Genomic DNA, 11,482 nt, shown 5'->3' with positions numbered 1-11,482 from the left:
TGTGGATGTTGATGTAGAGGGGTTAGGGATCAGCACCTTTAGGTACAGTTGCACAGGGTGTACACTGCACAAAGATGGCACATCTAGAGGCACCAAGTCACACCAGAGATCTAATAGAGGTATATGTTTATTATGGTAACTTTGGAAGGAGGGTATCTTCTTTTTAAGAGAGTGTTTTTTTCTAACTCAGTGGGTAGCAGTGTCCCTGCTGAGCCTATAAAATCTGTAGTAGAAGGGGAGCATCTGCCTGCTTCCTTTGAGGTTCAGAGCGTGGGAACTGGGAGGCCCCTTGGCCAGCCCTAGCCTGGTGGGGAACGGATTAGGCGGCAGCGGGCCCAACACTGCCTGCTGTTTGGTTTAGGAATTAGTGGGCGCCCTGGGCAGAGGTTGGGCCTGCCAGACTGAGGATTAACAGTCTCTGCCCCATGATTCCTGTTCCCATGGGATGGCATCAGCTCTTCCCAACACCGGGCTGCAACAGGGGGCTAATTAGGAGGCAGGATGGAAGAGGACTCAGGTCAGGTGGGCCCCTGAAGTCCTGTCTGCCTAGAGAGCAGCCTCACTGGGTGATAGGCAGCATGCTTCCTGAAGTTTGAACTCCGGTCCTTTTATCCCTAAAATGGAAACATAAAGTGTGGCCATTCAGAACCATGGCAAAATTGGCCAGACCTTGGAAGGGTTTAGCACACCAGCTTGGAAGGCATTTAGTGGGCTCCCTTACCCCTTCACTCCTCCCCCCTGCCACTGCCTGGACAGCCAGTGTCATCCCCGCTTGAGAGACCCAAGACTGGGGCATTTGCAAGTTCCAAGCCAGAGCTGGTTCGAGGGGACAGAAAGAGGATGCCTGAGGACATGCATGAGTCAGGAAGTGGTGTTCAGGCTGCACACGGGTGTGCCAGGGTGTGCGTGTCAGGGGAACCCAGCCCCGAGCCTAGACGTGTCTCCCCCCCGACCACCATCGTTCCACTGGGTGTGTGCAGGCAGGCGTGGACAGGTTGGGGTGGCGCTTGTAAACAAATACAGTGGTGCGACCTGTGACAGACCCCAGGCTCTGAGCCAAACTGCCTGAGTTCAAAAGCCAGCTGTGCCTCAACCCATGTGTCATCTGGGCCTCAGTTTCCCTACCTGGATAGTCGGAATAACAAAAGCACCAGTTTCGTAGGTCCACTTGTAAGGACTCCGTGAGATGAAGTAAGCAGCGCCAGGCTCCACCAGGCACAGAGCCGCCAAGGAGTGTTTGTTATTCTTCGCTGTAACAATTATTCCGCATGTGAACTAGCCCGGGCAGCCCGGGCAACCTGCCCCAGGACCAGCGGGGGTCCAGCAATCAGAAGTGTGTGGGGACATATGTGAGTTGGGGGAGGATGGCTGAGCACAGAGTGGGGGCTAGCTGTAGTGTGTGTAGGGATGCGGCCTAGGAAGCGGGGGCCCCTATCTCACGAACCGAGGCCATCCTTGAAGCCCGTGCCCTCCCCCGGTCCTGAAGTGAGCCGTGCCACTCCCTCGCACCCTTTTATGGGCTGTCCAGCAGCTGGACAGCGGAGATTTAGGTCTGAGCGTGGCCAGCCCAGGCCAGTTCCTAATTCCCCCGGGGCCGGGCAGACATCTGCCAGGCTGGGAACACGGTGTGCTGGCTGGCAGGGCTGCAGGGCGGGGCTGCAGCAGGCCTCCTAATGCACACGGGGAACATGAGGGGCTTCAAAGGTGCCCCTCTTGGGGTTGGAGCTCTGAGCCTCCGCACCTTCCACACCGGGTTATGAGTTTGATGTTGGGGATAAGGGAGCTATTGTGTCAGGCAGGGGGGGGGTCCCCCTTTGTAGGGGTGTCTGTGAAGGGGAAGCATCTGCCTGCATCCACACCAAATTAGGGGACAAGGTTGTGTGTTCATGGCAGTACTGAGAGTATCTGAGAACTGAGGTGTGTGTATGGGTGTGGGTGCTTGGCACACTGCGGTGAGGGAGCAGTGAGGGGAATGGCTTATTACTGATTGTGCAAATACAGATGAGTTTCGTGGGGGGGGGGGGGCATGAGCCCATCTGGTTAGAAGGGTCTGTACCTCTGACCCCAGGGTGGGGGAGGCCCAGCTCAGTGATCTCTGACCTTACTGGTCTCACCCCCACCTATCAGCATGTGAAGGCCTGGTACCTCTGACCCCAGGGTGGGGGAGGCCCAGCTCAGTGATCTCTGATCTTACTGGTCTCACCCCCACCTATCAGCATGTGAAGCCCCTGCCCCACATTCTCCCCTGATCCTGGGGAGCCCCCCAACCCAACCCCTCCCATTGACCCACATTCTGTCCCTGCCCTACAACCCCTGACCGCCACCATCTGCCCTATGCCCTGGCCACAGATGGAGGACCTGTATGAAGACTTCCACATTGTGAAGCTGCCGCTGCTGCCCCACGAGGTGCGGGGGGCAGACAAGGTCAACACCTTCTCTGCCCTCCTCTTGGAGCCCTACAAGCCCCCCAGTGCCCAGTAGCACCTCTGCCAGCCCCAGTCGCTACCATTTCACACCCACCCTCCATTCCCCCCCCCCGGGGGGGCAGAGTTTGCACAAAGTCCCCCCCATAGTATAGGGGGAGCCACTTGGGGGGCGGGGGGCGGGGAGGAGGTCTGTTCCCCCTGGTGGGGCTGAGGGGGCTATAGCTGCCCCCACCTCTCCCTGCCTCTCGCCCCTCAATAAAATGATCTTAAACCACTGTGGATGTTGATGTAGAGGGGTTAGGGATCAGCACCTTTAGGTACAGTTGCACAGGGTGTACACTGCACAAAGATGGCACATCTAGAGGCACCAAGTCACACCAGAGATCTAATAGAGGTATATGTTTATTATGGTAACTTTGGAAGGAGGGTATCTTCTTTTTAAGAGAGTGTTTTTTTCTAACTCAGTGGGTAGCAGTGTCCCTGCTGAGCCTATAAAATCTGTAGTAGAAGGGGAGCATCTGCCTGCTTCCTTTGAGGTTCAGAGCGTGGGAACTGGGAGGCCCCTTGGCCAGCCCTAGGCTGGTGGGGAACGGATTAGGCGGCAGCGGGCCCAACACTGCCTGCTGTTTGGTTTAGGAATTAGTGGGCGCCCTGGGCAGAGGTTGGGCCTGCCAGACTGAGGATTAACAGTCTCTGCCCCATGATTCCTGTTCCCATGGGATGGCATCAGCTCTTCCCAACACCGGGCTGCAACAGGGGGCTAATTAGGAGGCAGGATGGAAGAGGACTCAGGTCAGGTGGGCCCCTGAAGTCCTGTCTGCCTAGAGAGCAGCCTCACTGGGTGATAGGCAGCATGCTTCCTGAAGTTTGAACTCCGGTCCTTTTATCCCTAAAATGGAAACATAAAGTGTGGCCATTCAGAACCATGGCAAAATTGGCCAGACCTTGGAAGGGTTTAGCACACCAGCTTGGAAGGCATTTAGTGGGCTCCCTTACCCCTTCACTCCTCCCCCCTGCCACTGCCTGGACAGCCAGTGTCATCCCCGCTTGAGAGACCCAAGACTGGGGCATTTGCAAGTTCCAAGCCAGAGCTGGTTCGAGGGGACAGAAAGAGGATGCCTGAGGACATGCATGAGTCAGGAAGTGGTGTTCAGGCTGCACACGGGTGTGCCAGGGTGTGCGTGTCAGGGGAACCCAGCCCCGAGCCTAGACGTGTCTCCCCCCCGACCACCATCGTTCCACTGGGTGTGTGCAGGCAGGCGTGGACAGGTTGGGGTGGCGCTTGTAAACAAATACAGTGGTGCGACCTGTGACAGACCCCAGGCTCTGAGCCAAACTGCCTGAGTTCAAAAGCCAGCTGTGCCTCAACCCATGTGTCATCTGGGCCTCAGTTTCCCTACCTGGATAGTCGGAATAACAAAAGCACCAGTTTCGTAGGTCCACTTGTAAGGACTCCGTGAGATGAAGTAAGCAGCGCCAGGCTCCACCAGGCACAGAGCCGCCAAGGAGTGTTTGTTATTCTTCGCTGTAACAATTATTCCGCATGTGAACTAGCCCGGGCAGCCCGGGCAACCTGCCCCAGGACCAGCGGGGGTCCAGCAATCAGAAGTGTGTGGGGACATATGTGAGTTGGGGGAGGATGGCTGAGCACAGAGTGGGGGCTAGCTGTAGTGTGTGTAGGGATGCGGCCTAGGAAGCGGGGGCCCCTATCTCACGAACCGAGGCCATCCTTGAAGCCCGTGCCCTCCCCCGGTCCTGAAGTGAGCCGTGCCACTCCCTCGCACCCTTTTATGGGCTGTCCAGCAGCTGGACAGCGGAGATTTAGGTCTGAGCGTGGCCAGCCCAGGCCAGTTCCTAATTCCCCCGGGGCCGGGCAGACATCTGCCAGGCTGGGAACACGGTGTGCTGGCTGGCAGGGCTGCAGGGCGGGGCTGCAGCAGGCCTCCTAATGCACACGGGGAACATGAGGGGCTTCAAAGGTGCCCCTCTTGGGGTTGGAGCTCTGAGCCTCCGCACCTTCCACACCGGGTTATGAGTTTGATGTTGGGGATAAGGGAGCTATTGTGTCAGGCAGGGGGGGGTCCCCCTTTGTAGGGGTGTCTGTGAAGGGGAAGCATCTGCCTGCATCCACACCAAATTAGGGGACAAGGTTGTGTGTTCATGGCAGTACTGAGAGTATCTGAGAACTGAGGTGTGTGTATGGGTGTGGGTGCTTGGCACACTGCGGTGAGGGAGCAGTGAGGGGAATGGCTTATTACTGATTGTGCAAATACAGATGAGTTTCGTGGGGGGGGGGGGCATGAGCCCATCTGGTTAGAAGGGTCTGTGGGACTGTAGGGGAGGGGTCTCTGTTGTAGGAGTGTGTTTGGGACCCTGCTCTGACCCCAGGACCATGTGCCACTGTGTTGAGAGCAAGTGTGCCTGCATCTGGTGTGTGACCACAGCTCGGAGTTTGTGCAGGAGAGATGGGGAGTAAATATATGGTCCCTCCCGTATGACGCTGTATGGTTGTGTGCGTGAAGGCATTCTGGGGTCTGCGCTTAGCGGTTATGTGACCTTGCATATCTTTGTTCCCATGGTGTGATCATGAGGGAATGCGGGGTCCCGGGTCCTGAGTGGCTGGAGTCCCATATGGATGGATACCTGAGATCCGAGAGCCTGATGGGTTAGGGTCCATCTGCCCATATTCAAATGTTGGGGGTGGGTAGAGCTACCCGTGTCTTGTGTGACTTCGTAAGTCTTTGTGACAGTGTAGATTGCCCTCTGCATTACCACAGTTGTGGGAGGTTGTGTTAAAAGAAGCTCAGCTTGTGTCTGGGTCTACGGTGTGTCTTTGTATGTGCATCCTTGCGGAGTGACACGCCCTCACTCCGCAGTGTGTGTGTGTCTCTGGAGCTGGGAAGGAGACAGTCACTGCCCCCTCCCCCAGCTTAGGTCCAAGATCCCTTGGACGGGCCAGTGACTAACTAGGACAGAGACAGGGAGGAGCGAGGGAGGACAGGGCGGATTGCTCCCCCTGCCCCAGGTAGCAAACTGGCAGGACTTCTCCAAACAAACTTCTGAGGCTGCAGCCAAGGGGGGGGCGGGCCAGGGAGGGGCTGCCCACGCCCACTCCCCAGCCCCCTCCCCCCAGAGTCTGGCCTCAGCCCCACCTAACACTGAAGTCACCCGCCCATTCTGTCCCTGGCCCCGTTTGTCTCTGCACCCTGCACCAGGTGAGAAGGGCCCAGGCCTTGGGGAACAGGATCCTGAGGAGAGACGGGTCCTTAGGCAGGAATCCATCAAACTCCTCAGGGTGGGGACTTAAGGGCTCTGAAGGGAGGAGGGGAATGGACAGATGAAAGGTCCAGGTGGGTCCATGAGAAGGGGGAAGGGACAGAACCTGGGCAGTTAAGTTGGGATTGTGTAGGGGAGAGACCAGCCGGAGGAGAGGACCTGGGGGACAGAGCCTGGGGAACTGGAGGCTTGGGGACTGGGTTTCCAAGGGCTTCAGAAGGGCGTGCAGGGGTGGAGGATGGGCTGAGACTGGGAGCTGTAGGGGTGAGGTGGGGGACCGGCTGAGATGGGACCTGTAGAAGGGGATCTAGGCTGGGGAAGAGCTGGAGTCCTATGACTCTAGAAACTGAGGCGCTGGGGACTCAGGGAGTGGGGAAGGCTGTAGCTAGAGCCCAGGAAAGGGGGCTGGGATTGCATAGAGGGCTACTGGGGCTGATTCCGGGACCCAAGGGTCTTGGAGGGTGGAGGGTGGAGGGTGGAGGGTGGAGAGGACCTGGAGAGGTAGACGCCAGATGCTGGGGCCAGGAACCCTGGGAAGAGGGAGGCCAGTCAGAGGGGATTTGGGAAGGACTGGGGGGCTAGGGCCGGACTGAGCACGCTTGGGAGGAGACCGGAACCTGGGCTCGGGATGTGGCCGAGGAGACCACGGTGCGGGAGGGGACACCAAGCTGAGTTGGCCCGCACCTCTCCGCCCCTGTCCGCAGCCCGGGGGGTGCGTTCCTCCGCCCACAGGCTGGGGTCCGCTTCAGCCCCTTCTCCTTCGGTGCAACCGGCCCGGCGCTGCGATGACCGTCACATACACAGCCCGCGTGGCCAATGCGCGCTTCGGAGGATTCTCGCAGCTGCTGCTGCTGTGGCGCGGGAGCATCTACAAACTTCTGTGGCGTGAGCTTGTCTGCTTCCTCGGGCTCTACATGGCGCTGAGTGCCGCCTATCGGTGAGGCGGCCCTGGGCTGGGGGGCGCCGGCCAGGGAGCCTAGGGAAGGGACCTTGGGTGTGTCCTGGAGGGAGGCTCTCCTGTGACCCCCTGCCCCCTCCCTCGCAGCTTCGTGCTGACAGAAGAGCAGAAGCGTTACTTCGAGAAGCTAGTCATCTACTGTGACCAGTATGCCAGTCTCATTCCTGTCTCTTTCGTGCTGGGTGCGTTTGCTCCAGAGTTCCCCAGAAACCCATTTCCAGGCCTTTTGGAGACCCCATTCCTCAAAAGACTACCCCCTCAAATCCAACCCCAACAGACCTGTATTTCTACATCTTTCATGCCAGATGTGGCCCCAATTACAGAGACCTTGGATGTCACCTGGTTACAGTAAGCCACGAGAGCTCCGTGTCACCCATACATAGGCTTATCCTTGGCCATCTCAGGGTCTCCCCACTGTGTCTGCATGAGACTCCTAATGGCTCCCTACATGTCGGGCCCCAGGGACCCCTCCAGTGACCCCATATGACTCCATCCTCTCAAGGGCAGCCGGGAGGACATTTCTGTTGACAAGTCAGTGACTTCACGTGACCCCAGCCTCCAGTTTCAGATCCCCATGCTCCCAACCCTGGGTGACAACCTGTCTTTGTAGGCCCTGTGTCTCCATCTCCATACTGAGATCCCAATCCCACATCCCAGGTGACAATCAAATAGCCAGGGTGACCCAGCCTGCTCTAGCCTCTCTGACCAGAGGACTGCCCCCTTCCCCCGATTCCCAGCCCAGGTGGCCCCGAGAGGTGAGTGGGTGACAAGCGTTCCCGGGTATCTCTGATTGCAGATCGTGTATCATCCCTCTTGCCACGACCTGGCCCTAGGATCCCCACTTAGCCCCCCCATTGCCGGCTGTCCCGCAGGTTTCTACGTGACGCTGGTGGTGCACCGCTGGTGGAACCAGTACCTATGCATGCCGCTGCCCGACGCGCTCATGTGCGTGGTGGCAGGCACAGTGCACGGACGCGACGAGCGGGGCCGCCTCTATAGGCGCACGCTCATGCGCTACGCCGGGCTCTCGGCTGTGCTAATCCTGCGCTCAGTCAGCACCGCGGTGTTCAAGCGCTTCCCCACCGTCGACCACGTAGTGGAGGCGGGTGAGGCTCCGCCCTGAAGCCGGGAGGGGGGCGGGGCTGAGGACAGGGGACGGGACGAGTAACCTCCCACCCACCCCGACTTCACCCCCTCCAGGATTTATGACCCGGGAAGAGCGGAAGAAGTTCGAGAACCTGAACTCGTCCTACAACAAATATTGGGTGCCCTGCGTCTGGTTCTCCAACCTGGCTGCTCAGGCCCGGCGCGAGGGCCGCATCCGCGACAACAGCGCCCTTAAACTGCTGCTCGAGGTGGGCCCGCCGGGAGGTCATTCATACAAAATTCCAGGGAAATTACACCTCTCCGGAATTGTGTCAGATGGCGGCCTCCCACGAGGCAGATTCCCAACACCATTACCCAGCAGTCCCCAGGTGCACACTTATCTCTAGGGGGGCCAACTCCCAGGCGCATAGTATCCCTACCCCAGATGTACACTCCCCACTATGTACTCTCCCTGGAGACCCAGAAGCGCACGCCCACATCCCACCAGGTAACCACTCACCTCCAGCCCACATACCTACTCACACCTGATCCCCTGTGTGCGCTCGCAATTCAGGCCCTCTCGTGACTTGTATCTGCACCCAGGAGCTGACTGTGTTTCGGGGCAAGTGTGGAATGCTCTTTCACTACGACTGGATCAGCGTACCCCTTGTCTATACCCAGGTAACCCTGCCATGCCTCTGTTTAAATCGGGCATCAGACGCTCTGACGCACTGGTCTCAAGGAAAGACTGAGGGTCAGCTAAGACCCCCTATCAGTGATACCGCATTCTAGTCCTCGGCTCTCCAAGACCTCCTGAGACTGGGAGAACCCTGACCTGGTGACCCACTCCGCCCCCCAGGTGGTGACCATAGCTGTGTACAGCTACTTCCTGGCCTGCCTCATCGGTCGCCAGTTCCTGGACCCAGCTCAGGGCTACGAAGGCCACAACCTGGACCTGTGCGTGCCCATCTTCACCCTGCTGCAGTTCTTTTTCTATGCAGGCTGGCTCAAGGTGGGTGGGGCGCAGAGGTAGGGCCCCCGGGGATGGGATAGGCACGGGTTCACAGGGCTCTCTACCAGACTATTCCCTCCCCCTTCAGGTAGCCGAGCAGCTCATCAATCCCTTCGGAGAAGACGACGATGACTTTGAGACCAACTTTCTGATCGACCGCAACTTCCAGGTGAGACTCGGTTGTGATCATCCGGGGCTCCCAAACCAGCCTTGGCCCCACCACCCGCCTAGACTTGCCCGGGCTTGGACTCTGAACCATCCTTCTTTCTTTGGTCACCATACTCCTAACCCATCCTGAGGGGTCCACCCCGCGGTGCCTGTGCTGTGCCAGGCTCCACCCGGCCCCTCATGCCCACGCCCGCAGGTGTCAATGCTGGCCGTGGACGAGATGTATGATGACCTGGCCATGCTGGAGAAGGATTTGTACTGGGACGCCACCGAGGCTCGCGCCCCCTACACCGCAGCCACAGCGTTCCTGCTGCAACAGCCCTCCTTCCAGGGCTCCACCTTCGATATCACGTGAGCCAGCGGGATGTGCGGGGCCCATCGGTGCAGGAGGGGCTTCTGGCCCCGAGGGGATTATCCAACCGAAGGGGCTATAGGACACTAGGACGGGGCCAATTTGGAGATTCGGGGCTAAGACCTAAAATCTGTGAGGACTAGAATGGGGGCTAGGGATCCGGGTCAAGGTCTGGGACGGCCACTGATTGGGGGCAGACCTAAGCGCTAAGGCCTATGAGGATTGGACGGGTGGCCAGAGGCAGTGCCGGAGACGCGGCCGTCACAACTGAAGCTTGAAGGGCTAAGTTTGAGCTTAGCCAAACCCAGAGGATGAAAGCAGGCTCTCGAGAGAAGGACCAAGGTCTTTTGAGATAAGTGGGACAAAGGTGTGGGTGGAACCAGGAGGACCAGCGTGTCTCGGTCTCTGTCAGTCAAGGAGAGCAGCGAGGTCGCAACGCTGCACCACTGTCCGTCCGACAGGTTGGCTAAAGAGGACATGCAGTTCCAGCGGCTGGACGGTGCGGACGGACCGCTGGGCGAGGCGCACGGTGACTTTTTGCAGCGCCTCCTGCCGATAGGCGCAGGCATGGCCGCGGGAGGCCTGCTCGGCCGGCGCCTGTCCTTAATGCGCCGCAAGAACAGCTGCGTGTCTGAGACGTCCACAGCCGCCAGCTGCGCGTGCGCAGGCGCCCCCGACGGCGCGGCCCCGGAGTGCGGTTGCGGGGACCCGCTGCTCGACGCCGGCCTGCGGGAGCCAGAGCCGGAGCTCCCCGTCGGCCCCGAGATGCCCGTCCCGGGGCCCGCCCCCGAGCCCTTCACAACCGTGCCTATGCCCGCGCCGCGGGGACCGGCTCCTCCCTGGCTGCCCAGCCCCATTGGCGAGGAGGAGGAGAGTCTAGCCTGAGGCCCTCAGGCCTAGGATCCCCAAGGACAGGGACACAAACCCCGACAGGGCACGCAGGCAGCAGTTCGGATCTGCGTAAGCCGCTTGTGGACTCTACCTGCCCTATTTTGACTGGTTCCCGCCTCCTGCACACAGTCCTTCACGTCTGGTACTGGGGCTTGGAGCGCCTCCTGTGGGCCAGGCACTGGGCTAAGGGTGAAGGATTCGTCCAGCTTCTTTGAACAGCTGGTCCTTCCCACTAGCTCTACTTCCCTCCCTCCACCGCCTGAGAGGACCCATCAGTGTGCCTTGCCTTTATTTTTTCCTTAAAATGGAGATGTGAGTGCCTACCTCATTGAGTTATGGGGATGAAATAACGACTTTAGAGTGTCGATCCATTATAGGTGCTCAATAAAATGTTAGTGGTTTTTACACACATTATTAGCCTGACTTTTCCTGCCAGGAATTAGACTAAGTAAGATTTGAGAATTCTTCTAGATTCTTTGATCACACGATGCCTCCTTCTTCCCAAACTCTGCCCTCTGAAATGACCCCATCAGTGTCCATGGCTTTACTCATTCATTACTGTACCAGCCGGTCCCCAGACCACAGCCTCCTCCTGTCAGTCTTGTTTTATGATTAGGCAAGTGACTTCTCTGCCCCAAGTCCCTGCATTCTCTGATACCCCTTCAGTGCTCCCAGTCTTAATTCAATCATATGGTGAATTCACACGTCCAACCAGGATCCCTCTCCAGATTCCAGACTGGGAGAGCCACCTGTCTGCTTGGTACCTCCGTGCGGCACCTTGAACAGAACATGCCCCCCAAACCAGCTCCCTCTTGGCTCCCAAATCTTCCCCAACCTATCTGTTGGCTTTGTCCTTCTGGGTGATAGACCCAAATCTGGGAATCCTCTCCAACTCTTTCTCTTACCCCCTCCATGTCCACCTAACAGCAAATCCTATCAGCTCCGTCTTCAAATTGTAACTAGAATCCGACCATTTCCTGTTCCTCTAGGGCCCAAATCTTAGAGTCCCCAGTGTCACCCACCCACTGGGACCAGGAACCACTGCCCTTGTCTCCCAGCTCCGGCCCTAAACACCCCCAGTTTGTTTCTTCTACAGTAGCCAAAGAGCCCATGAACACCTAAGTCAGGTACTGTCCCTCCCTTCCTTAGGACCTACGTGATTCCCATGTCCCTTGGAATAAAAGTATTCCCTGCAGTTCACAATCTCCCTGCCCTCATTTCTCTCCCTTCCTCCCCTCACTCACTCCACACTGGGCTCCTCACTATCCCTCTAACCACGAAGCAAAGCCTCATCGCAGGGCCTCAGGCATATC

The 11,482-nt window shown here is 58.4% G+C and overlaps 1 protein-coding gene across 1 annotated transcript; it reads left to right on the top strand.

Moving 5' to 3' along the window:
• The first annotated feature begins 6,487 nt into the window (after positions 1-6,487).
• On the top strand, positions 6,488-10,163 carry LOC111162529 (bestrophin 2). The gene is made up of 9 exons (XM_022527016.1): positions 6,488-6,639; positions 6,748-6,842; positions 7,533-7,766; positions 7,861-8,015; positions 8,350-8,427; positions 8,606-8,758; positions 8,847-8,927; positions 9,123-9,277; positions 9,740-10,163. Exons 1-9 carry the CDS (start codon positions 6,488-6,490, stop codon positions 10,161-10,163), a joined length of 1,527 nt encoding a protein of 508 aa, XP_022382724.1.
• Positions 10,164-11,482: the final 1,319 nt, after the last annotated feature.

The sequence above is a fragment of the Enhydra lutris genome, unplaced genomic scaffold (assembly GCF_002288905.1).
Source record: "Enhydra lutris kenyoni isolate GAN:26980312 unplaced genomic scaffold, ASM228890v2 scaffoldscaffold92, whole genome shotgun sequence".
NCBI classification, from domain to species: Eukaryota; Metazoa; Chordata; class Mammalia; order Carnivora; family Mustelidae; genus Enhydra; species Enhydra lutris.
This window is presented reverse-complemented; position numbering and strand designations above follow the sequence as displayed.

Coding starts and splice junctions, on each gene's coding strand:
- LOC111162529 (XM_022527016.1), top strand. CDS start 6,488: ATGACCGTCACATACACAGCCCGCGTGGCCAATGCGCGCTTCGGAGGA. Junction 6,640..6,747: donor GCGCTGAGTGCCGCCTATCG/GTGAGGCGGCCC, acceptor CCTCCCTCGCAG/CTTCGTGCTGACAGAAGAGC. Junction 6,843..7,532: donor TCCTGTCTCTTTCGTGCTGG/GTGCGTTTGCTC, acceptor GCTGTCCCGCAG/GTTTCTACGTGACGCTGGTG.